The 23,986-nt window shown below is 49.1% G+C and overlaps 1 protein-coding gene across 3 annotated transcripts in view; it reads right to left on the bottom strand.

The window, feature by feature from the left end:
* Positions 1 to 7,240: 7,240 nt before the first annotated feature.
* The window catches only part of APBA1 (amyloid beta precursor protein binding family A member 1), a 185,812-nt gene continuing 169,066 nt past the window's right edge, over positions 7,241 to 23,986 (bottom strand). For all 3 annotated transcript variants that reach the window (XM_016135531.2, XM_016135532.2, XM_016135533.2), the window contains 5 exons: positions 22,825 to 23,004; positions 20,358 to 20,570; positions 13,450 to 13,569; positions 12,047 to 12,187; positions 7,241 to 10,930 (listed from right to left, as the gene is read on the bottom strand). In XM_016135531.2, coding sequence (XP_015991017.2) covers positions 10,859 to 10,930; positions 12,047 to 12,187; positions 13,450 to 13,569; positions 20,358 to 20,570; positions 22,825 to 23,004 — 726 coding nt within the window. In that variant the 3' untranslated portion in view covers positions 7,241 to 10,858. The remainder of the gene's footprint in view (positions 10,931 to 12,046; positions 12,188 to 13,449; positions 13,570 to 20,357; positions 20,571 to 22,824; positions 23,005 to 23,986) is intronic.

Genomic DNA, 23,986 nt, shown 5'->3' with positions numbered 1-23,986 from the left:
CACCGCAGCTCTTCATGGGAGCAAACTCAGCATAGATGTAGAAAAGTTCTCACATTTACAGACTCCATAAAAAAAGGAATGACTTCCATCTGACAAAATTCAAGTGCCGGGGCAGCACCCTAGGAACTGTGTATTCTCCGCCAAAAGGAGTTAAAGGGAAACTAAGCTGAAGCTATGGAGCGGGCCGTCCAAAGAGTTTTGTGATCAGTCCAGACTCCACTCTCTGCTTCACTTCTGTTCCTTCTCTGTTTGGCTTTGATCCCTTGAGTGACATGCACTAAGGCATATAATGGGGATTAGACAGTGTGCAGTCGTGGGAGTTGGTGAAGAAGTCTACGGAGGCTGTGCCTCTGGGTCTGGCAGGGCTGGCCTTTCTTGTAAATATAAGTGGATGTGAACTGGGGGATGCGGGGAGCAAGGAGAAACTGGAAGCCGTGAGCTCAGAACGGCACTAAGCTGGTCACTCACCACCTCTCATCTCAGTGATGTGGTGACCTGCAGGAGACGCTGGCTGCACACGCCTGGCCCAGGACCTAGAGAAGCTGGTTAGATCTGGAGGAGCTGCTGGATGGTAGCTGTCCTGATCCAACGATGGAAACCAGGAGCCCAGCGACACAGACTGAGCTGCAACGGCACCAGCACTATGCTGACCTTCTGTGCATTTCGGCAGATGCTTCGTGTCTGCCATCCAAATCTCACTCACACTTCCCTGCGGCCAATCCTCATTTGGGACCGTATAGGGAAGGGAATTTTGGAATTCTGGAAATTCCAGCTTAGCTAAGTCGTGGAAAGCCATCACACCCTTTTTGCTTCCGTAGTATCAAGTCTTTGTGGATCCCCTTGCCATGTTCTTCCAAGCTTCTGTGCTCCTGCATGAAATGTTCCCCTAACCATGTCACCTGGCAAACTCCTACAGCACCTTTAAAACCCTGCAGAGACATCACCGTTTTTGAGAAGAGTTTCCTCACATTTCTCTTCTAGGACTAGCCATTTTCCAGTAGGTCATGTTCTGAACTTGGTGCATGCCTGCCTCTGCTTCATATGTGTTTCAAGGGCAGAGTCTCTAACCTTTAAGAGCTGTGCCAAGCTATGCCTATTTTACAGATGAAGAAATAGTTCCTCAGAGTGATTGAGTAACTTGCCCAGGGTCACACAGTGAGAATATAATTAATATAATATTAGTGGAGCTATAATTCAAACCCCTGTCTGAGACTTTTCCTCAAATTATAACCCACCATGTCTAGAAAGTTGAGAAAAACTTGGTCCCTGTCCATAAGAATCTCTGGAGAGCGGAGGGGAAAGAGAGCTGTCATATAAGCAGCTGGTGAGATTGCCAATAGGAGCAGAGTGCGGAGTGATCTCTTGGGAAGAGGGCCAGGGTAGCAATAAGGCTATATACTTCCCAAATGGTACCCTCAGCCCTCTAGCCAGGGCTTCTCCCAGTCTAGAAGGGATGGGGAACCAGTAATGATCTGTGATCTTCTGCTCAGCTCTCACAAAGACTGTGGATGTGGCCCAAGGCCGAGGTCACAGCAATGTGCTCAGCCTGTCTTCAGGCTACTCCTTGGCCTGGCTAATGGGAAGATGAGACACGCCGCCGCCGCCCTCACCCCTACCCGGTGTCTGTCAGTAGCTGAGATTGTGCAAAGGAGCATTAGCTTGAGAACTAGGGAGTTAGGTTCTAACTTATTGCTTACTATGTGGCTTCTGGCAAGTCCTACCCCTGTTTAGGATTTTATTTTTCTTATCCGAAAAACGAGGGACCTGAGATGGGTGGCTATGGTTCTTCTTTCAGGCTATGGTTCTTCTTTCACTCTACCACCGTTTAGGATTCTAAATAGTTATCTGGAGTTGTCATTTCTCTTGGTGTTCCACCAGAGGGCGCCAAAACCTAGCTCCTGCCAAACTGGTTCCTGATTGAAAACGGATGATACAGGACGGGAGCTCAAAGGTGATGAATGTGAACTGAGAGTGATGAAGTGTGCGTGCGTGCGTGCGTGCGTGTGCGTGTGTGTGTGTGTGTGTGTGTGTGTGTGTGTGTGTGTAGTGCATGTAAACACGCGGCACCAGAGTTCTTACAATCACCTACATAAACCACTCCACCTCCCACCCCTCTCTGTGGCAAGGGCAGTCTCACTATGGGGGCAGACACCACTCACAGGGGACAGTCATCTCCCAGAGGGGACAGCACACCTATGGGGGGCTTGCTGAGAGGTGCCAATGAATAGGCTCTACCACCAGCTGCCTCTCCCACCTCACGCTGGTGACATAAGAGGACCACAGAGGGGGGCTGCCATCTGGGGACCGCAGAGCTCAGGAAAGGAGCCCTTTCTATTCCCCTCTCCTCCCCATGTGGTAAGGAAAGAGAAGTATTTCTCTTTCTCCAAGCTAGGAATCACTTGTGAAGTTCTGGTGCCTGAGCCAACCCCCACACAAAATGAGGCGCTGCTGACCATCACACCTAGCGTGGCTGAGGGACAGGTCCAGTGGAAAGCAAAGCACTGTTTTTGATGGAGACAGATGGCTCATGGCACCGCCAAATGAGAGGATGAAGGGCCCTTCGCCTTTCCCTCTGAGGGGTGAGGAATATGGACAGCTCATGAGCTGGCTGGTGAGACTGTGGACTGCAGACTTGCTGGGGACGCAGCTTAGGTCGAAGTGTACCCTTTGGAGAACTGTGTTCTGAGGGATCACCTGGGGGATGTGGCTGAGGGCTCGAGGAAACCCCAGTGCCTGGGGGTTGCTCACCATTTGTCTAGACTGAGCCCCTAGTCAATGAACTGGATTAGCAGAAAGACCCAGACAAGGAGAGGCCCATGACCTTTCCAGGAGCAACACCTAAAGCGGGGGAATCTCTGTCCATCTTTCACCCACCCCCTTAAAGGGGGCCTGCAGAGAGGGAGGGAGGAGTGGGAATGCAAAGCCCCCCTCCCCCAGCACCTAGAGCTCAAAGCCTAGCCGGAGGGTGGGGCAGCTCTGATTGAACAGGATTGAGGTTTGCAAAAGGTAAAACTTTGGAAAGAAAGGATTTTAAGAACCAAGAGAGGAAATGGTATAATGCTGAGTTCACTAGCCTGTGATGGAACAGGGCACTTGGAAATATAAACGTTAAGTCCTTGAACAATCTGCCCCTCAGTTTCTCACCTGTAAAATGGGCATAATAGTGTCCTCTATCTCTTAGAGCTGCAGAGGGTATTAACTCAATTAATCTGTGTATCTTGCTTGGAGCAGTGCCTGGCACATAGAAGGATCTCTGAAGACCAGCTGTTAGTCATTTTCCAAGTTGGGACTTCTCCCTACATTAGTGAGATGTGTTTTCTTTCCACTTTACTCAACAGCTGACATCTCTGTGTGGTGAGATCTGCTTTCCGTGAGAGGGAGCAACAGGAAAAAGGGGTCCCCTGGGTTAAAAGGTACAAGCTGTGCCTCCCCCGGCTTTTGGCAGCTGTTAGGAGCAATGATTTTCAGGATTTAACCCACCAATGCTATCTTACTAAGTAAGCCAATATGGCCAGGTCACCCCTGGTGGGGTGGGCTGCTCTCACCTGAAAGGAATGTGCTTGCATAGGTAAGCAGGCCCCTTAAGTTGTTAACTGCCTCAGATTATGCAGCTGTTACCAAGCACTTGCATTTATCACACCTTCCCTTTCGTGTGGAAATCCACCGTCCTTCTGGTCCTTCTGGCACCGGAGTCCCTTTCTGTCCCTAAATTCTCTTAAGAAACTCTCCATGTAATCAGCCTCTTTCTCCAGTCTCCAGCTTTGGGGAATTTTCACAGCTGGGGAGCCAGCCAGGAGACAGGAGAAATGGGAAAGGGAAAAGGGGCTTCTGAGGGGAAATGCCAAGTTGGCCATTGACCACTGTGTGGGTATCGGTTGTCCAGATGGTTGTGGCCCACCATGTGGGTACCAGATGCCCCTGAAAATGCTGGCTGGGCTGGAGGGGTTGTTTGCTGCATGTCTCTGGCCCATTGTGGTAAGGAAGGACGCTCCAATGGGCTGGCCGCTTTATGGCAGTTAGTTTGGCAATTGACATCCTTTTAAAGAACAAGGAGAAAAGTTAGGAAACTAGAAGGGGAACGCTGACTGGGAAAGGATGCACGTTTATTCACCTCCATCTCAGCTGAGAAGGTTGGGGAACAAGAATCTGCAGTTTGCCACTTTGTAAAATTGGGAGGAAAACAGTTAGTGGTACAGGGTACAGGCAATAATTGTAAAAGCCGGGATGGGATGCAGAAGGCCTGGAACCCATGGGGAAGACATCAAAGGACTTGCCATGTGCTCCCTTAAGGACATTTACATAGCCCCACCACCTGCCATCGCATGATGCCTTGGGATTTGTCACTCTCCCTTCCCGACCTCTGTGAAATGGGCCCGTTGTGTTGACGCTATCATGTTAACAGGTGAAACTCTTTCACAGGAAACTCTTGATTCCTTGCACTATTGCCTCCAAGACCAAGAATGGGCGATCAGTACCGAAAGGATACAGGCCTAGGGCACACTGTAAAATTTCTTGATGTTATTTGGTTGCCTAATGCTGGCGTAGCTGTAGATAAAATACAAGGCAGCTCCTATTTTGCAAACAGTAAAAGAATGGATTCTATTAGGAAAACCCATTTGGGGCCAGCGACTAGGAAAGTTATTTGGGACAGATTGCAGGCCCCTGAGCAGATCTCATTGTGTTTCATGTCCCTGCCCATTCTCATATTTCTCCCCTTAGTAATTTGGAGGCAGATGCTTTGGCCCAGATTAAAATCTTGGTGCCAACACAAGCTGCAGAGTTAGCCCACTTGCTCCATCTAAAAATTGGACATCAAGGGGCAAAAGTAGGATGGAGTATTGAAAAGGGAGCGGGTTGGCCTATACAGTTACATTTTAGCAGCTATACAATATTCTCAAGTTTGCTCCTGTTAACGAGAAAGCAGGCTTCCTCATCAACCTATGCAAAGCTAACAACCCAGTAAAAGACTGGCAAGCAGACTAGATTGGCCGCTTGCCTCCTAGCGAAGGCTCGAAATATGCTCTCACCTGTGTAGATACAGACCCTGTCTGTTACAGGTTTTTCCTCGCAGGCGGGCTAATCAAAAGGAAACTATATATAAGGGTTATTCAAACTAAGCACTAGAATGGACACCCGTGTCGCATAGACAGTGATCCAGGATCTCGTTTTAGAGTATGACATCCAACAATGGGCACTAGATAATGACACCGAGGGATGGTTCCATTTACCATATAACCCTCACGCCACAGGGCTAATAGAAAGGAAAAATGGTTTTGCCGAAACAGATACGACTGTCATTAGAAAAAGGCTCCTTGGCTGGGTGAACGCAGGTACTTGAGTCGGCCTTAATCCATCTTAATGCTGACCCCATGCAGCCTGTTATGCTGATGCTGGATTGGGAACACCTGAGGAAGGCCTCGCACTATGAGGTATGAAAAGAGGTGCCTTGTGCAACCGTCCCCGAGGAACCGACAGGGCAATGAGCCCTACAGTTTCAGACCCCACTGGCTCTGATGCCTGGACAAGGCACAACTGATTGGGGTTTAGGACGGAGGGTGCCAGTTGGCCGGATTGAGTTTTTTTCCATATTGAGGAGTCCTTAGACCTCTTAACTTGGTCTCCTGTCCTCCTGGAAGCTGGACCTCTAAAGACACGCTATGCATTCCAGGTGACCAAAGAAATACCTAGAGGTACCCCAATATGAACCCTAACCGGCCTTCTCACCCCATAATGACCCAGGTGCCCAGTTCCCGAGGTCAACATGTGCTCATGACCCCCGTTTTCAGAGGCCTGCAACAGAAGCCTTTTTTAAAGGGAGGGGAAGACTGCCCACACCCTCACAGGTTCCAAGTGAACCCCTTTTTAATTGCGCCTAGCTTCTTGATTTTACGCTGTTGCCTTCAGGTGACACACTCCACACCAACCTGTCCCTGCCACGGGCACACGCATGTGCTCAAACGTACAATTCCTCTTCCTGCTGGGGCTGTGGGCAAGTGCCTATGTTTAGTTCTTCTGGAGACCTGTTCTCACACTGGTTTGGTGCTTGGGGATGCTGGCGGAAACGACCTCTCCTTGAACTTTTTATCTTCATCGTTATTGCTCTTTCATTTCCCCCGCATGGGTTCGTATTACTGTTTGGCCTTCGTCTCCAATGTGGGTAACTGATGTCACGAAAAGCATCATCTGTTTCTTCATCCCCTTAGAGGCTCAGGGACCATCATGGAAGAGGGGGTCACATGAGGTTGTAAGAGCTGGTCACAGGGGCTGGAGGGTTGGGCGAAATGATTCCTGATACTTAACATGACTGTCACCATCTTGCGAAGCAAGCTGACCACCAGTTCATGCCAGGAGGGGTGGAAGGAAGGCTCTTGAGTAGGTAGTCATGTTGTTGACCGCCTTGGATTATACATTTCTTAATAAGCACATGCCACATAGCTATAAGCCCCCAGTATTAGTCAGTGCCATGTGGCTACATACATCAGTCCTGTGTCCCCTTTCTGTATGAAAATCACCATCTCGCTGGTGCCCGAGGCAGCTTCTGGAAGTTCTCCTAATAAACTCTTGATACAATTCTGGAGTTGTCAGCCTCTTAGGTCTCCTGGGCCCAGAGAATTTTCAAAGCAGCAGCCCCCATCTCCAGACCCTCAAAGGCTGTGACTGGGCTTCACGAGGACAACAGGGCAGTGGCATTTGCAGACAAAAAAACATTAAAAGCCTTTTCCTTTAGAAACGGGGCTGGATACTCTGTGTTGAGGGTCCAGTGCAGCAGGGAGGTCATACCTGGAAAGCTTCGAAGTGGAACCGCAAAGAGCATCAGAAGAACCTCCCAGCAACTCCTCAGGAGCCTTCCGGGAGGCCCCCGCCACTGTACAGTTTTCCTCCCACTGTCCTCTTAACCAAGGCCACCTCCCCTCATTGCAGATCTCTTGGGGGAGGTAACTACTGCTTTCCTTCCTTCCCTCACTGAGAAATCCAGAGGATTCCTTTTTCCCACCCAGTGGGCTCTAAGGAGGCTGACAGGCCTGTGGAATATCAGCTGTAACGGGTGATACAGACTATCACGTTTAAAACCAAGTTGGTTTCATCGAATATGCCCATTTAGAAACACCTAGGCTCTAGGCATCAAGCAGGCGCTACAGAAGAGGCAGGAGGTGGCCTGTCAGGGATAAAGATAAAATCTGTCCCCTGCCTGGGTCCCATCCTGCCCCACCCTCGAAACAATAAGATACTCAGCCTGGGCCAAGAGGTGAAGTTCTTGTTTATTGTTGCAGCAACTCTTACAGACATTAGCGTTCAGTTAAATAAAGATAACATTAAATACATCACAACCCCCAAAACACTACGGAGGGGAGGGCAGGCCCGGTGACCAGACTGTCGGAGGAAGTACATTCAGCGGGTGTGCGGCGTCCACATTCCAGGCTCACGTGTATATATACTTTATTTATATATTTATTTATATTTATATATAGAGATCGTTGTTTTGTGTATACAAAGAACAATATTGTTACAAATACAATACTATACGTCTCCCAATGTTTTACAATAAGCTCTATTTCACCCTCTTTATAGAATAGTACAAGTTCATACTCTAGGGGCTGTGCTGAGTGCCACGCAGTCCTCCCGCGCTGCCTTGAAGAATGGGGGTGGAGACTCAGGGTCGTGTGTTCAAGTCGGCCAAACCAGGGAAGGAGCAGACGGACAAACTCAAACCAAGAAGCGGCCTCGTAAGTGGGAGAGTAAACACATCTAAGGGGAAGTGGCCCTTGGTTGTAAACATTGGTAACAGCCACACCCATGAGTCGAGGGACCCGAGGGCTCGTGGATGGGTTTCATCTGTGTGTGGATGGGGCATGGGGGTGACAGGAGCCATGGGGGAGGTAGTAGGTTACTCTGGGACCCTTAGGCCGGTGTGAGGGGACAATGTTCACGTAGAACCGTCTGCAGGGCCTTTGGAGCCCAGCCTCGTGATGGGCCCCAGGCCCCACAGAGCATGCTCCGGTGAAAGGGGGCGGGGGCTCTAGGCATCGGTCTCTGGGGGTTTCTTCCTCTTGGGAACCTGAGGTTGATGGTGGCTCCCTGAAATGTTCGAATCTGAGAAGGCAGAGGTGGGGTAGGTTTTGGTGCACCCTGGCTGGACCAGGAGGGGTAGACCAATCTGGGGATCTGTCCCCAAAGCTGAATCACAAGCATGTCCTAGCTGAGAGGTGACAGTGGCTTTTTGCCCAGGTCATGTTTGGGATGCTCCACACATAGCCTTCCCCATTACACGGAGTATTCAGATATTTACATATATAACTATACATACTGAGATGTCAAAGGATATTGACGGCTACTTCCCACGGGACTCTCAAGAATAGAGTTACTAACATTTAAGATTCTGCCTCCTTGGTTAACCAAAGGTAGATTAACTTCCTACATTCAATGGGAGCAGAGGGAAAACACTTCAGCCAGGTGACTTTATACCAAGCTCCAGAAACATGAGCTATCTGGGTGGGAGGAGTCACTTTTATTAACGCAAAAGCATATGGTAGGTAAATGACCTTTTAGGCTAATATGTTAGCTTAAAAGCCCCGCTTCTAGGAGAACTTCTCAAATTGATATTCTTAGCATCAAACTTTCTATGATTTGTGTGCAGTAGCATTAGAAAGTCTATGCTCTCTCCCTTCTCCTTTGGGTAAAGACACTTTGTTCTAATTATTTGGGAGGCCACACAGGATGTTGTGGTGGAGCTCCCGTCCCTGGCCAGTCTTGGGCGGGCCTCTGAACAGGTACTCGGCCACGCAGCCCTGGGTCACCCCTGGGGGCAGACAGGCACAGCCCTCCGATGATTTCCCAAGCCTCCAGACGCCTGCAGTAACAGCATTCATGTTTCATTCACCTTCTCTTGTGGGCAGAGGAAAGATGAACTCATGACTTTTTAGTATTGAATTATATTATCAGACACTCTACAGTTTGGTAAATGGAGACCCTGGAGCCATGGTTCCTGACTGCCCACCTGGCTCCCCTAGAGAAGGGGCGGCTCCTTCCCAGAGAGGATGTCCGGGTGGTGTGGGCCCTCTTCCTTGGGGCTGTCGTACCACACACTGAGAGATGAGATGAGCTGCTGATGCCTTTGCTTCCTGACTCTTAAGCAAAAAAAAAAAAAAAAAAAAAAGACAAAAACAAAAACTCGGAAGGTACGGAGGTCCCAGGGGACCTGACCGCACACAGCGCTCTGGGGTAAGCCTTCTGTTCCTAATCTCTTTATATTCACTCTTCTCCCTCCCCCTAAATCCCTCCATTCGGCTTATAAATATATATTACCCAATAAATGCCCGCCAAATTCCTATTTCCACATAAATATCCCAGATGCAGAGAACAGGGGCTACATTAATATTATAAAATATATTAGTTTCTCTTCCCCCGTCTCTGCTGAGGTCATGAATGAAACAAAACAAAAACCAAACCAAGCCACACCCCATCCACATGAAAACAAAATGCTCTTTGGACCAAGAATAAGTAAAAACTGGCTCAGGATAACATTACTAAAATTTTTGCACGGAACTGAGACAGAACCCATAAACATGAAGCACCTGATAAAAACATGTAACATTCCGCACCAATTACTCTCAGACCCACGAGGCAGCAAGATGATGCTTCCGGAACACAGGTGGGGATTCTTAGGTGTAGCTTGAGGTCATTATTGTCCCCTTAGTTTTGTGGTTTATGTATTCTTCTGGCCTTTCAAATGTTACATCCTGCCTGGTGGCCCTGAGCAGAGAAGAGAGCTGGCCCTGCCTTTGGCCAGGAAGTGTAACATGACTGCACCGCATCCTCACCTTCAAGGTAAGCAGTCGACCTTCCCAGACTCCATGTGTGGGGGGATGGGGCGTGGCGTCCACTGGAGAACACCTGCAGCCAAAACGGTGCTGGCAGGGCCAGGCCTCAGCCGCAGGACAGGCGTCTCTCGCAGGACAGGGCTGACCGGCCCCTGCAGATCTCACCTGCTAGGGCGAGGGGCCTTGCAGAGAGGTAATGTGGGTTTTCCAGGGGCTCCATGTGCCCCTGGGTGCTAGGGAGGGGGGAAGGGTGATATATATGCAAGTGAGACTGTGTGTACATATGGGTGTGCGACACACAGGGAGGCAGAGAGCACCTGCCCCTGTTTACCTAATGGTTTTGTAACCCCAGGACAACCTAGGGAAGCTATAGACGTCCCAGGAATTGCCGACAACACGATGGTATCCCTGTCCAAGGGAGTTCCCCTTCTATCCTTGGGTGAGGAGGCTCCTATTAGAAAACACAATTATGTTGAAACAAAACTACCTATAGAAGAGGAATAAGGTTGCTCAGAAATCCCGGGCAGAAATAATGTGTGGTGGCCCAAGTGTGTGGCGGGCAGGGTGTATCCTTAGAGACAGGGGCTGTTCCCCTGTGACTACCATATTCCTACAAAGTGACTTGAGAGCAGACATCAGTGAATGAATTGTAGGCACTGCTGAAACAGCTCCTTTGCTGCCCCCAGGAGCTCCTTCGAAGAGGTCTGAACCTCTTAGGAAGGGAGGATGCCCCCTTGGGCAGTGACAGCCCTCCACGGGTTCCCCTGAGGGTCCTTCAGGACAGTCCAGTCCTGGGCAGATGCCGGGTGGACACTGGCTGCTCTCTATCCTCAAGGGAGTGCATACAAAATTCCCCTGGTAATAAAAGAAAAAGCAAACTGGAGAGAGAACAAAGAAGTCTTTGCAGATTCCTCCCTGTGTGAGACTGAATGCTGGGCATGAGAAGGAAATGTCTCAGTGGGCACACAGATGCAGCACGAGAAACACAACCACGAGCGAGGAGAGTCCTCCATGCACGCCGCCAGGCGCTGGGCGTGGCCTCAGATGTAAACGGGCTGCTCCTGGGCCGTCAGCAGTCTGTACATGGCAGCCGGCATCGTCTTCATGTGAATCTGAGGGCAGAGCACATGTTATCAGGGGCTGAGGCTCAGGGCCCAGGGGCTGAAGCAGGGGGTGGGGGTGGGTGAAAGGGGTGGGGAGTGGGAGGTGGGGGCGGGAGAAGGCTTTTCTCACCCTGGGGGGATCTGAAGATTACCACCCCAACCCTACCGCAGACAGGGCCCCGACCCAGGTGGCCTCCAGGCAGAGTGGAGTCTGCAGGCTTTCTAAAAAGTTAGGGGCAACAGAACTGCCATGAAAAACTGGTAAGGTTTATTTTCCCAGTCAAATGCTCTTGCTCTCAGCAGGCCTTTTTTAAAAAAGTGGAGAGAACTCTTAAAACAGAAGTTGAATGGCTGTGGGGTTCTAACTGCTCCCACCTCTCGCCCTCCCTGACAGGTCGGGCAGCTCAGGAAATCAGGTCTGGAACAGCCCTTCTGACCTCAGCCCAGTCTGGGCCCGGGAGACTGCACGAATCGAAGACTAAAAGTCTTCCAGGAGGCACCTCTGGTGAGATTAGATGGCGAAAATGGAGAGAATTGGGCAGCCACAGAGAGAAGTTGCACTAATCTGAGAGCTAAAAAGGGAAGATGAGTTTGTTTTTCCCTTTTCTTTTTTTTTTAGATTCTACATAGAAATGAGATCAAATGATATTTGTCTTTTTCCTCCTTTACTTCACTTAGCATACCTTCAATGTTCAAAACAAACCCATAGATACAGAGAACAGATAGGTGATCACCAGAGGGGAAGGGGGTTGGGCCAAAGGAGGGTGGGTAAAGGACTGAAGGGGGTCGACTGTATGGTGATGGATGTCACGAGATCTGAGGGTGATCACTCTGTAGTGTACACGGTTGTCGAATTATAACACGGTACCACTTGAAACTTATAGACTTAAAAAAGAACTTTAAGAAAGCAAGTCATCCTGAGAGAAGACTAAAGATGACTTGATCTTAGCTCAAGGACTTGCTCCCAGACCACCTCTCATTAATGGGTTTAAAATCTGGTCTGTTCCGGTTGAGGAGTATTTAGGGTTGGGAAGGACACTTCCTGGAAGGGCCTGCCTGGTCAGGGCATGGGCGAGCATGAGGTGAGGGGCGCCAGAGGACCCCAGGCCTGGATCCCACTCCTACCTCCCCCACAGCATTGGAGAGGATGTGGACGATCTTCTCGTGCGGGGTGGCCACCACGCTCTGTCCATTAATCTCAATGATCCGATGTCCCACGCGGACGCCGCCCCTCTCAGCGATTCCCCCTCGCATCAGGCTGCAGATCTGTCAGTCAAAGGCCAGGTTACTGTCTTGGGCAAGGAACTGAGTGGGGTCAGAAGATTGTCTTTTCTGGAACCTTCTGCCCCCTGCATTCTCCTTTCTGAGAAGCTGCCACAGTTAGGCTTTGGGCATTTAAACCTTTTTGTTTCTCTTCACAAGAAGTAGGGTCCCCTATGCCCACATGGCTACCTCATTCATACAGTCTACATAGGGAACCTAGCACATCCCTGGCTTCCACACAGACTGAATTCTGATTACTCTGCCTCCCAGCTGGGTCCTGGTAAAATGGGTTATTTGGGCCTGTCGCCGAGTTGCCAGTGTGTTCAAACTGTAGGCCTGTACACCTCAGGTGAATATTATCTCCCACGGTCACCTGTGAGACTCAAAGGTCAAACTGAATGATGCTAGCAGCTACTTTTTAGGGTCACAGTCCATTTCAGGGTCACAGTTCCATGTGTCCCTAGGTGTGGCCTGCTGGAGTGGAGCTGCTCCTTTCAGCTTTCCTAACTTAGTGACCAGTGATCAAACTCCCATCTCACAGAAATGACAACGTGACTGGTTTCTATCCCAGCGGGCGGGCGGAGGCTGCAGGCTGGTGGAAATGAGCCTGCATTTCTTATTTGGAGGGCTCTGAGCTTGGCACTGCAGGGCACAGCCACCTCCACCTCACACACAAAGCAATCGGAATTTTCCCCAAAGAATATGTTTTGAATTTCCAAAGTTGACTTTTCACCCAAACGGAGCACCTTTATTTAAAAGCTTATGCAGATGAGACGTTGACATCTTGCGACAACATGCTTCCCGCGTGTGTGAGCATGTGGAAACCTTTAGCCTGTCATGTACTTGGAGTCAAAGCATTCCTTAGGTGCTCCCCACACTAAATAAAATGAGGCCCCCACAGACCAACATCCATTACATAGCGACCCTCTGTTCACATCGGAACTTTTAATATTATTCAAATATGAACAAAGCAAACAAGGAAGTATAAGCAGATAAACATGACCTCAGACCAAAACTATAAGGAGTAACCCAGGCTCCTCTCCAAAAAGCAAATGAGGCTACATAGGCACGAAGAACAGATGAAGTGGGCTGGCTACTTTAATTCCAATTGGGAACTTCAAATGTGTATTTCTAAACCTTTAAACATACTTGGACTAACATTCTGATTACCTACAATTAGCTGAAATTTAAGCAGGAAAACGAACATAATTTTTCCATCTGGAAAGATGAATGCCAAGGGAGGGAGGGTGTGGAGTGGTGCTTACGATTCCATTCTGGACGCTGAAACCCAGCTGGTAGCGAAGGTCTGGTCTCCTGATCAACACGGTGGTCACTGGAGGACACCTCACGATATTCAGCTTTACCCGGGCCTGATTCTTCAAGCCCTGAAAAGAGAACAAAGCACAGTGGACATGGCGACCACCGAGACAGACCGAAGGGGTCAGAGCAGACAGCATCAAGGGCAAAAGAGGCCCCGAAGGAGACTTGTTATTTCGTCGACTCCCAAAGCACCCGCGATCCAGTGCTAGTCCGCGTCAGCTCAGGAGATACCACCTGCGTCACGTGAACCCCTTTCATCCTAGGTGGAGACTCACGTCTGTGGGTAAGATCATCATTTTGGGAAAACGGTTGTGTTCAAGGGATCTGAATACAGTGGTTGTCTGTACAACAAGGGGAAAACTGTCACATGTGCTTTTGGGCTTGAAAGATGAAGGGTGCACACTATTTCTCCTGGTCAGGAAACAGACAAGTGGGAAACAGACTTTTCTCCGAAAGTTAAAAGCTAGCAATCCCTCCTCTTCTAAACAAAGAACGTTTAATTCGCAGCCACTGGCTCAATTCATGAGGGCTTATTTTCTGTCTCTGACATTCCTGCTTCCCTACCCTCTCTCTGCCTGTTAGGGAATTTTTTTTTTTTAATTAAATTTATTGGGTGACATTAGTTAATAAAATTACATAGCTTTCGAGTGTACAGTTCTACATCATGTTTGTTGCATTGTGTGTTCAGCACCTAAAGTGTCCGACTGTCATCACACATTACCCCCTTTCCCCTTTTCTACCTGCCCCATCTCCCCATTCCCTCTGGTGACCACCATACTGTTGTCTGTGTCCACGAGTTATTTCTCTTGTTCGGCTGTTGCTTTCTGTTTTATACCTGACATATGAGTGAAATCATATGGTTCTCGACTTTTCCCATCTGACTTATTTCACTTAGCATGACATTCTTGAGATCCACCCGTGTTGTCGCAAAGGGCAATATTTCATCTTATGCCCGAGATGACTGAATAAAGATGTAGTACGTATATACGATGGAATATTACTGCAAGAGATTTTATCGACATTCTCACAAGCACCTGGGGAAAAGCAGGGAGCAGAGAGAATTCCGCTCAGTGAAGGCATCCTTGGGAGAATGAATAGAGGCACTGGTGGGAGAAGGAAGAAGAAAAGGCGGCTTGGAGAGTGTCTGCAGTTTCGCGGTCCTTGCTGAGACGCCCTTCCCTCTAAATCAGAATGGAGTGTGGAGGGAAAGGTGGTGGTAAAGACAAAACGAGGACTTGGTCTGGTTCCAGAGCCCATTCAGAGAACCTCCTCCACTCCACTCTGGTTTGAGCTGGGCTCGGGCCAGTCCTCCTGTCTCCTTCTCATGCACGGCAGTGACCGGAGCCCTAGTCTGTCCAGGAGCACCCCTACAAAGTCACCACAAAGCTCCGCTCTCCCTCACCCAGGCAGGGGAAGGTTTAGCTCCAAAAGGTCCTACTGCCAACTTGTGAGCTTCACCTCAAGGGGAGGGTGCCAGACAAACGTAATCCAGCCCCAGAATAAACGCTCATCTCCCAGGTCCCCCAGAGGCCTCCTGCTCGGCCTCGGCTAACTGCTGCACGCTGGATTTCCAGACCAAATGGCCTGTAGCAGGTGTTTTTCAACCCGTCCAAGTCATGGCACAAAAAGTCATGGCAGAAAAAGATATTTTTGCTCCCTGTGGTAAACAGACCAAAGAGCGTGTGGTCGGAGGCCCCGCTTTAAGAGCTGAGGTGGGGAGGGCTCAGCGCTCCTGCGGAAAGTGCCTGGACTACCACCTAGCAAGGCCAGCTGACCAGGAAACTGCTCAAGACCACCAAGGTTCTCCTCCACAGGATCAGAGGGGAAGGAAGAAGCTATTCCTAAACGTTGGTGCAGTGGGGTGGGTGAGCAGCCTCTCCTCCAGGGAGAGTAGCCACCAGAGGGACAGGTGTTCAGGAAAAAGTGGGCTCTTCTCCTCTAAGTCCACACTACTGATCGAGACAGCACCTGGTCAATTCACAAATGGGCCCCGTGTGTGTCCTCAATGGGCAAAGTGGAAAGAAAATCCTGGGAGAACAGTGGTGAATCCATTCTGGTCTGAAAGGGGATTGCCTCTTATTCTAAAAATAGAAATCTGCAAATTCCACAGCCACCACTGCCAATCATCACTCCTTGACCAGTATATGAAATCTCTCTCTGAGGAAGGTCAGGACTGGGCTGACGATTCTCTTGCTCAGGCCTCTGTCTTCCTGACAAGCGCCTTGCCAAGCAAGGAGGTGAAACTGGTAATTAGGTGACTTTTGTACCAACAGAATCCATGGCGAGAGTGCCTCTCTGAGTGGCAGAAGTGACCCGCACCTCTTTCGTTTCTAAGTAATTAAGATATGCTTTAGACTGATGGATAGAGGCTTTTTTATTTTTTCTTTTTATTTTTTTTGCCTCTGGTTGTCTGACTTTATTATATTGGCTAGCTGGTATATACCAATGGTTCTCAAAGAGGGGACTCCACACCAGCAACAGCGAGACCTGGCCATTTTTGTTAGAAATCAAGTCTGGGATCTATCCAGACTTACTGAATCAGAAACCACAGGGGTGGGGCCCAATAGTCTGTGTGTTAACGAGTCTTCCTGGAGACTTGATATACACTCTCAGTGATACATTTGATTCTGAGAACTGGTGTAGACGACCACTGCAGAACAATAAACTCACCTGCACCCAGGTGACTTAATTTCTCCAAGGGACAATGAGAGCCAATGATGTCCATTTACTACTCACACCAGTGGCCAGCATGTTCTGAGAGAGCAGGGCCTAGCAAGATCAGGGTGGGGGTGACTGCTTGTGGGAGAGCTGGCTGGCCTGATGCCCAGTTGGCCATCTGCATGACTATCCCATGTGTGACCGCCCTAAGATCACTGTCCCTCAAAACCTATCCGACGATAAAACCAGCCAAATCACCTGTCACCAAACACTGATTTCTTGCCAGGCACTGACCTGGAGAGTCACAGGAGCTATCTCTTTTAATCTCGTTGACAATCTTGCAGCTGTAATTATGCCCATTTCATAGAAGGGGAAATTGAGGCTCATAGATACTGAACTCACCCAAGTTCACCCACAGCAACATTCAATCCCAGGTCTGTCTCTCTTCAAATCCACAGCGTTTTCTCCTACACCATGATTCCCAGTATTGACAACAATAGAGAACGTGTCATGCATGAGGAAAGCTTGCTCAACAAAGTTGTGTTTTCAGCTGGCAAGAGTTCTTCAGGGCTCCTGCTGTTGGCTTCCCCACGGACTTTGATTCCAGTTTGTGCATTTTGAGGGGCTCCACTGAATTTTCCGCCTCCAGCATCTTGGCCTGTTTCCTCGACGTTCTGAATTGCTCTGTCTTCTGAGGGATTTGAGCCTCCTGATGACTGTAATTTGGCTTGCAGGGACTTGGTGTCCATGCACAGGCGGCTGTTATCAGTGTCTCCCTGTGGTTTCCAGAATTCTCCGGGAAACTTCCCTGGTTTCAAAGTGGAGGAACAGATGAGCGGACATCAAGTCTCTCTGGTCTTCCAGCAGACAGCAGGCCCGTCGTCCGCACTGACGGGGGTGCTCTGGCTTTCTGCTGCGAACAGCAGGGCTTGGTGAACAAGACTGCTGTGTCTGGAGACCTGAGCCCAAGCTGTGTTTCTGCCACCACAGTTCCGTGGGGGCTCAGACACTCCACTCTCCCCTTCTTCCACCTCGATCTCTTCATCGGCAAAACAAATGTGGCACCCACCAAAGTCTCTTCCCCTTCTATGATTTCACCCCTTTTCATGTTCTTTTTCTTTTTCCAAAATGTGTTTGCTGATAACAGCACATCTCATTCATTAAGCTGAGAAATACCTATTTCTAAAATAAAAATAGGCTTCTTTTGCAGAAAGGGGGGTTTGCTCAGATATCATTCATGTATATATATTTTTTCCTTTGAGTGCTTCCTATTTCTCATTTACCCAATCAATAAATATTTACCGATCATTTGCTATGTGCCAAGAAATATATTAGGCACTGAGAGTGGGTGGGGCGGGGCCTCCGGGAGCCCAGGGGTAGGCTGTGCGGCACAGGACTGGGCAGCCTGAGGGCTTGAGTCCCTTCACCTCTCCCTCCACAATCACACCACGAGACCAGGAAAGTATGGGAAACACGAGCAAAGAATGCTGAAGACAGGGGAGCAAGTTAGAATCACAGCTCTTCAGACAAAGCCACCTGTGTAAATGCTCACACCTATTAATCACTGGGATTACTATGAACGTTTGTGAGGTGCAGAAAACTTTACAGAGCATACTGAAAAGCAAGAGAATAACTATTTTCTCGATGTTCCCTAAAAAGTTCACATTGCTCTGGTGGGCTCTTTCCTTTTATGTGAATTGATTTAAGATGCCTGATTTGTCCCCCAGTGAAAGAATGTCTAGATTGAGGAAATGTGCTACATGATGAGGCTTAGACAGATGGCAATTTGAAATAACCAGACCATGTATTTGCTCCACTATTCCTAATCAATGCTTCAAGTTGGGTCCTATTAGCTTGGGCTTCTGAGCTGCCATTTTATTGGAAGTGCCAATTAAATAAACGGTCATTTCGTCCCCATGACAACGGTGGAATAGTGCAGCAAATTAAGAAATCTGGTGGGAGGGGAAGGGTGAGGGAATGGGGAGGGGAGAAGAGAGAAGCCGGAATGGTATCTATGGCAACAGGAAAGCAGAACCAGGACGATCCTGTGGAAGGAAGGGGAAGAAGTGCTCTAGTTCAAGAAAAAAATCAGAACGGACTCAACAATATAGAGGACGATCTGGTGACGGCCAGAGGGGACGGGGGTTGGGAGGCTGCGAGAAAGGGGTGAAGGGTTAAAGTACAAGTTAGTAGTTGATAGAGGGTCACGGGGATGGGGGGCACGGCCTAGGGAGTGCAGTCAGCGTTTATGTAATGGCTAGGTGGAGGGCCAGGGAGAGAGCGAGCCAGTGCGGGGATCGTTTTATAAACTATACAAATGTCTAACCAATATACCGTATACTTGAAACTAATAATAAAATAAAACTAAAAGAAAAAATCAGGAGGGCAGAACAACAGTGGCGATGAACAGGCAGACATGCTTTGCCTACCAACTATTATGCTTTGGGGATCACGACAGGCAAAATAAGAGCTAGGGAAGAAAGCGATGGAAATAATTCAATACCTACAACTCCATTCTAGAAATGTACTCTATTTCCTATGACTGGGGGGGGGGGGAACGGTCAGCATGCATTAAAGTAGCAAGACACGGAACACGCGGCTTTAGACCCTGATCCTCAAAGCACAGCCCAAAGACTGGTGATGTCATCACCCGCAAGCTTGTTGAAAATGCAGAATCTTGCCCTAGACCTGCTGAACCAGATCCCGGATTTCTAACAAGATCCCCGAGTGATTCAAATCAGTTTGCGAAGCACTGATTTACCTGGACGAGAGCTGCCTGTTAAACGCATCGCGAGGGGCACTCATACACGCAATGCTAATGGGAAACGATGAAGCAGCCCGGAACGTCCCCTGCAATGTCCCCAGGTGGTGGGGAAGGACAGTGTGAGCATCTGCTCGGGAGTGGGCAAAAGCGTGTGTTGTCTAGAGGATGTAAAAAACAATACCAAAACATAGGAAACGTCTTTACTTGGTATGGCAATTCTAGCTGGAAGCAGCGGAGCCAGGGGGCCCATGGTTGGGCCAGTCACATTCTCCCCCTCGAGAAAGCACTGCACTGAGGAAGGGCAGCGGAGTCTCACTGGGGCCTGCCTGCTAAGCAATTCGCCAAGCGCGGCCACACAGGCACTGGTTTCCTTACTCTCCATCTTCACCAGCTGTATCTCTTTCACCACCACATGACCTTTTAATTTTCTGATTCCAGAGACTCCATTTATAGACACTGAAGGTCAACTACTCATGCAAACAACCTTTTCCCCTTAGCAAATTGCTCAGACAGGGCTGACAGTAGTCCTCTGAGCGAGCTTTGTTTCCACCTTGATGTGTGGTCCATCAGGCAGAAGATGGGTCCCCATGTGGCACCAGGGAAGTCAGTGCTGCCCTCATGGGTCTCAGCTTCCCTTATCTCCTCTGCCTCCTTCCTGTGGAGTCGGAAGGATGGAGAGGGGCTCTGGGCTTGTTTGTTAGGGCTGATGGGTCCTGGGGCAAGTCACTTTCGTATCTCTGATGACTCCTCTGTGAACTGGCTGTTTGCCGTCCACCCTCCCTCATGGGCTGCCGTGAGGAGGGAAGAAGGTGACTCCGTGAAGGCCTGGGCACTGCCTGGCAGCCTGGCCAGTTCTCAGGAGGTTCTGCTCATTCACCTCCAGGCCCCAGCCCCACCTTCACTCAGGTTATCCCTCTTCCTGCTCCCCCTCCCCAAACCTTTCCAAGTCCCCAAGAACCCATCCTTGACCTCCCTCACCCAGTTTCTCTCTCCCCCATCTGAACTCCTATCCCCCTGTGGCAGGCTTTCTCAAGCTCAGCATGGCGGCTGTTCAGACAGGGTGACCCTTTGCTGGGGGGTTTGTCCTGCGCATTGGCGGATGTTTGGCAGCATCCCTGGGCTCTACCCCCTGAATGCCAGGAACATCTCCACCTCCCTAGTCGTGACATCGCAAACTATTTCCAGACATTGCCAAGTGTCCCCGGGGAGTGGGATTCAAGAATCCCTATCCCAGATGACTGTCTGGATTGCTGAGCTGAAGACAATTCTGCTCAGCCTGGGCTTAGTGGGAAGAGTGCTGTGATTAATTAGTGATGCCTGTGATGGGCACATGATTTGAATATGTTCATAGATATTAATGACTGGATTGCAGTCGCACTTCAGGTCATTTCAGGTCTGCAACAGAAGCTGATTTCCCCTCTTCCCAGGTACCTTAATGATGCTCTGGCAGGTGGACAGAGGCAGGCCCACCAGGCTTGTGCCATTGATGGACATGATCTGGTCCCCGATATTCAGCTTCCCCGACTTCTCTGCAGGCCCTCCATGCATCATGTTGGCTATGATCACAGTTGGCAAGATGGATCCCCAGCCAGACTCCACAATCACCACACCTAGGATTTCTCCCTTCTGCTTCTCTATGAAAACCTGAAAGGAGAGAAACAGCCTGAATCAGCAGCCGTCCCAGGCAACAGAAATCAAAGCATTTCTCCTCTTCCTGTCTTGACTAAAGACAGTTCCCTGTAGACTCCAACCCAAATGAGCTGTTTTCTTTACATCCCATGGCACTGGAGTGTGTAAGAAACGATTCCACACAAGCCCATACCCTTTTTGGTAATTCTTGTTTCACATAAGCAGTCTTTACTTGGCAATATAACCACGAAGGGCACCACGGTTTTTTTCTCTATAGTCCCCACTTGGGGTATTGGGGTGGGGGAGGAAGAGACTGTACAGGTGGGAGCTTTGGTGTTGAGTTACGGTTTCCAAAAATAACTTTTGGATTCTCTGCTCTGGTTTCCCTATTCCACAGGGCTTCACAAATTGCAACGTTCAAGATTCTTGAAGTAAAAATAAATAAAAATACACATTACAGAAACACTTTTCTGCAAGGAGAAAGGTTAGGAAAAAAGAAAAAAAAAAGATGCCAAAGTTATCACGACCAAAAGGTTGGTAATGCAAACAAGAAGACTGTGTTCTAGATATGTCTAATTTTTTGTGGCCTTCCTTGGCAGAGAAGACAGGAGTTAGTTTTGGATACGTGCCATCTGGTAAGGTTTTCAGAGACACCATAAAGGGGTAGGACACTTCTGGGAAGCATCCAAAAAGAATGTGTGTGCATTTACTTACTCCCGTTCACAGATATACATATGCTCAACCGCACGTAGTGGTGGCTGCTGGGGTTTTACGTATGTTCATGGGCTGCTGTCCCTTCCCCGGGCTGCTGTCCCTTCCCCTGGCTGCTGAATTGCACGGCTGGCCCCTTCCCAGGAGGATTTTGTTTAGCCAGATGGGAGACAGCCCCTGTTATGGGTTCAACTGTATCCTTCCCACAGTTCATATGTTACAGCCCTAACACCCGGGACCTCGGAATGTGACCTTGTTTGGATACAGGGTCATTAAAGAGGATATCAAGTTAAAATTAGGTCGTTAGGGGGGGCTCTAGGACAATATGCCTGATGTACTTGTAAGAAGTGGAAATCTGGACACAGGCGCACACAGAGGGAAGATGACATGAAGAGACAGGGAAAGGACGGCCATCTACAAGCCCAGGAGGGGGACCTGGAACAGATCCTTTCCTCACAGCCCTCAGAAGGAACCGGCCCTGCTGACATCTTGATCTCAAATTTCCAGCCTCCTGAACTGGGAGATAATAAATATGTGTCATGGAAGCCATCTGGGCTGTGGTGCTTTGTTATGGTTCCAGAACACACTGACACACCCCCATCGACCTTGGTGTCAGTGACTGATCCACGCAGGGCATCAAGGCCTGCCGGCTCCCTAGGCCCAATGTGGATCGGAAGGAAGCTCATCTCCAGCAAGGCCACATTCCCCCTTAGGAACTAGGATCCCCACTACCCTGGTGCCCACACTCTTTTGTCAGAGGGCACGCTCCTCCCCAATTCCTTAAACGAGAATGCCTGGCTCAGGCTCTGCTTCCAGGGAACCCAGGACACCTAACATATAGTGGATAAAAAGATCCCTTTCTTATAAGGGTACTTATTACCTACTGGATAAAATCTAAGCTGCTCAGCTGGACTTTTAAGCCTTCCAGTTCTGACCCAAACTTCATTCACGTTGGCCTCTTCCTGTCCCTCATACATGCACCAGCTACACTGCCTCATGCATGGCTTCCCAGACCACTACTGAGCTTTCTGACCTTCATTCTCCTATTACCTGGCCCAACCCTCTGCACGCCCCTCCACTTTCCACAGATAACCCAGACCCTCGGACTAACCTGGATGGCCCCATTTTCCTCCAGACACTCCTGCAGAGGAGGCCACCCCCGCAGGAATGCAGCATCTATTGTCTGAAACTCCTGGTCTGCTCCTTTTTGCCAACCTCAGTTGTCTCTGACTAGTGCTTGTACTACCACCATCATCTCACTTCTTCTATGCCCTGCTGGAGACTGGGCTTGGTAAGGACAGAGTGCAGGGTCTGTCTACTTCTGGAACCCAACCCAAATTTAGCTCAGGATTGCTGAGAGCAGAGGACACTGAGAGCGGATGGCCATCCGCTGCAGTCTTTAATCACAGGGCCTCATGCAAGGGGAGCCAGAGACAGGCCTGAGCCCTTAGCAACGTCCTGCTGACACCGCTCTTTGCCCCACCCCTCCCTGCCCCGCACGACCCGGGCTCCCATCCGCCTGGCCCAGCTTGGAGAACAGCTTCAGGAAAGTACCTACATCTTTGCAGTTTTCCGACTTGGAGAAGTGGATCAGGTCGTCGTTGTACATGTCCTGGGTGTTGAGCAGGTCACTATACTCCTTCTGGCTGAGATCTTCGGGGTTAATCCCGTTGGCCCTGAGGAATTCCTGGTATGCCACACTAAATGCCTGCCCTATGGACTGTGCAATCAGCTGGGCCTAGAAAACAGCCAGAGAGGGAAGACAGAGGTCAAGAGGGCAGCCTTGTTGGTAGACAGCCTGAGTCCCAAGAGGACCACGGAGTCCTAGGCATCAGCGAGGCCAGGGGGTCTACATGGGGCACTAATGCCTGCCAGAGGTCATTTTCAAAATTAGTGGGGACAGTTTTGGTTATGACAATAACCAAAAAGAAGCTAGAGGCAATCTGTAGATAGGAGTCAGAGATGCTACACTTATAGCCATGCAAAGGACAGTCCTACACAATGAGTCATTCTGCATCCTACACAATTTTCAAATACTCCACTGGATATTCATACATATGTAACCCCTGGGTCTATTATCTGAGTCCAGGATCAACTTCGATTTATATTAAAGCACAAAGACTTTAATTGCACACACCGAATGTTCCAAGAACACAACTATCGTGTAAATTGAGAGAACAGGGCATTTTGTTTTGTCCAGCACTTTACTAGACGTAAGCTTCATGACTGAAAACTCGTTAGCATGAATGTTGTCCCTGGCATCTGCGTGGCCAGTAAATCACATTGCTATGAGCCGGAACATCTGCTGTCCAGACGGTAATTCTGTGTGCGTGTGCGTGTATCTTAGTGAGCCCTTAATTCAAAATGTCAAATATAACGTGTTTACAATGTTTAGCTAAATACTGTATTCTCGTGTCTAAGCTTATTAATCAAGTAGGTGTAAGCACTCATGACTCCATTATTCCTTCTGGACTGGTTGGGCCCAAACAGTTACAAATCATCATAAGTACAATGTTATCTTAGCTTGTTCCCTTTGGTTTCTCCTTTGAGTTATATTTATGGCAAGACATTATTTTGTAAAAATATTTTCAAAAGGGGAGGTTACATTATCTATGAATTTCATTTTAGGATGGTTTTGGGGCATTATAAAATATTCGTTGAGGACCCTGACCTAGTCCAACCTTGCATTTTCTAGGTGAGAAGACTGAGGTCCACAGACA

This window comes from Rousettus aegyptiacus, unplaced genomic scaffold (genome assembly GCF_014176215.1).
Source record: "Rousettus aegyptiacus isolate mRouAeg1 unplaced genomic scaffold, mRouAeg1.p scaffold_m13_p_3, whole genome shotgun sequence".
NCBI lineage: Eukaryota > Metazoa > Chordata > Mammalia > Chiroptera > Pteropodidae > Rousettus > Rousettus aegyptiacus.
This window is presented reverse-complemented; position numbering and strand designations above follow the sequence as displayed.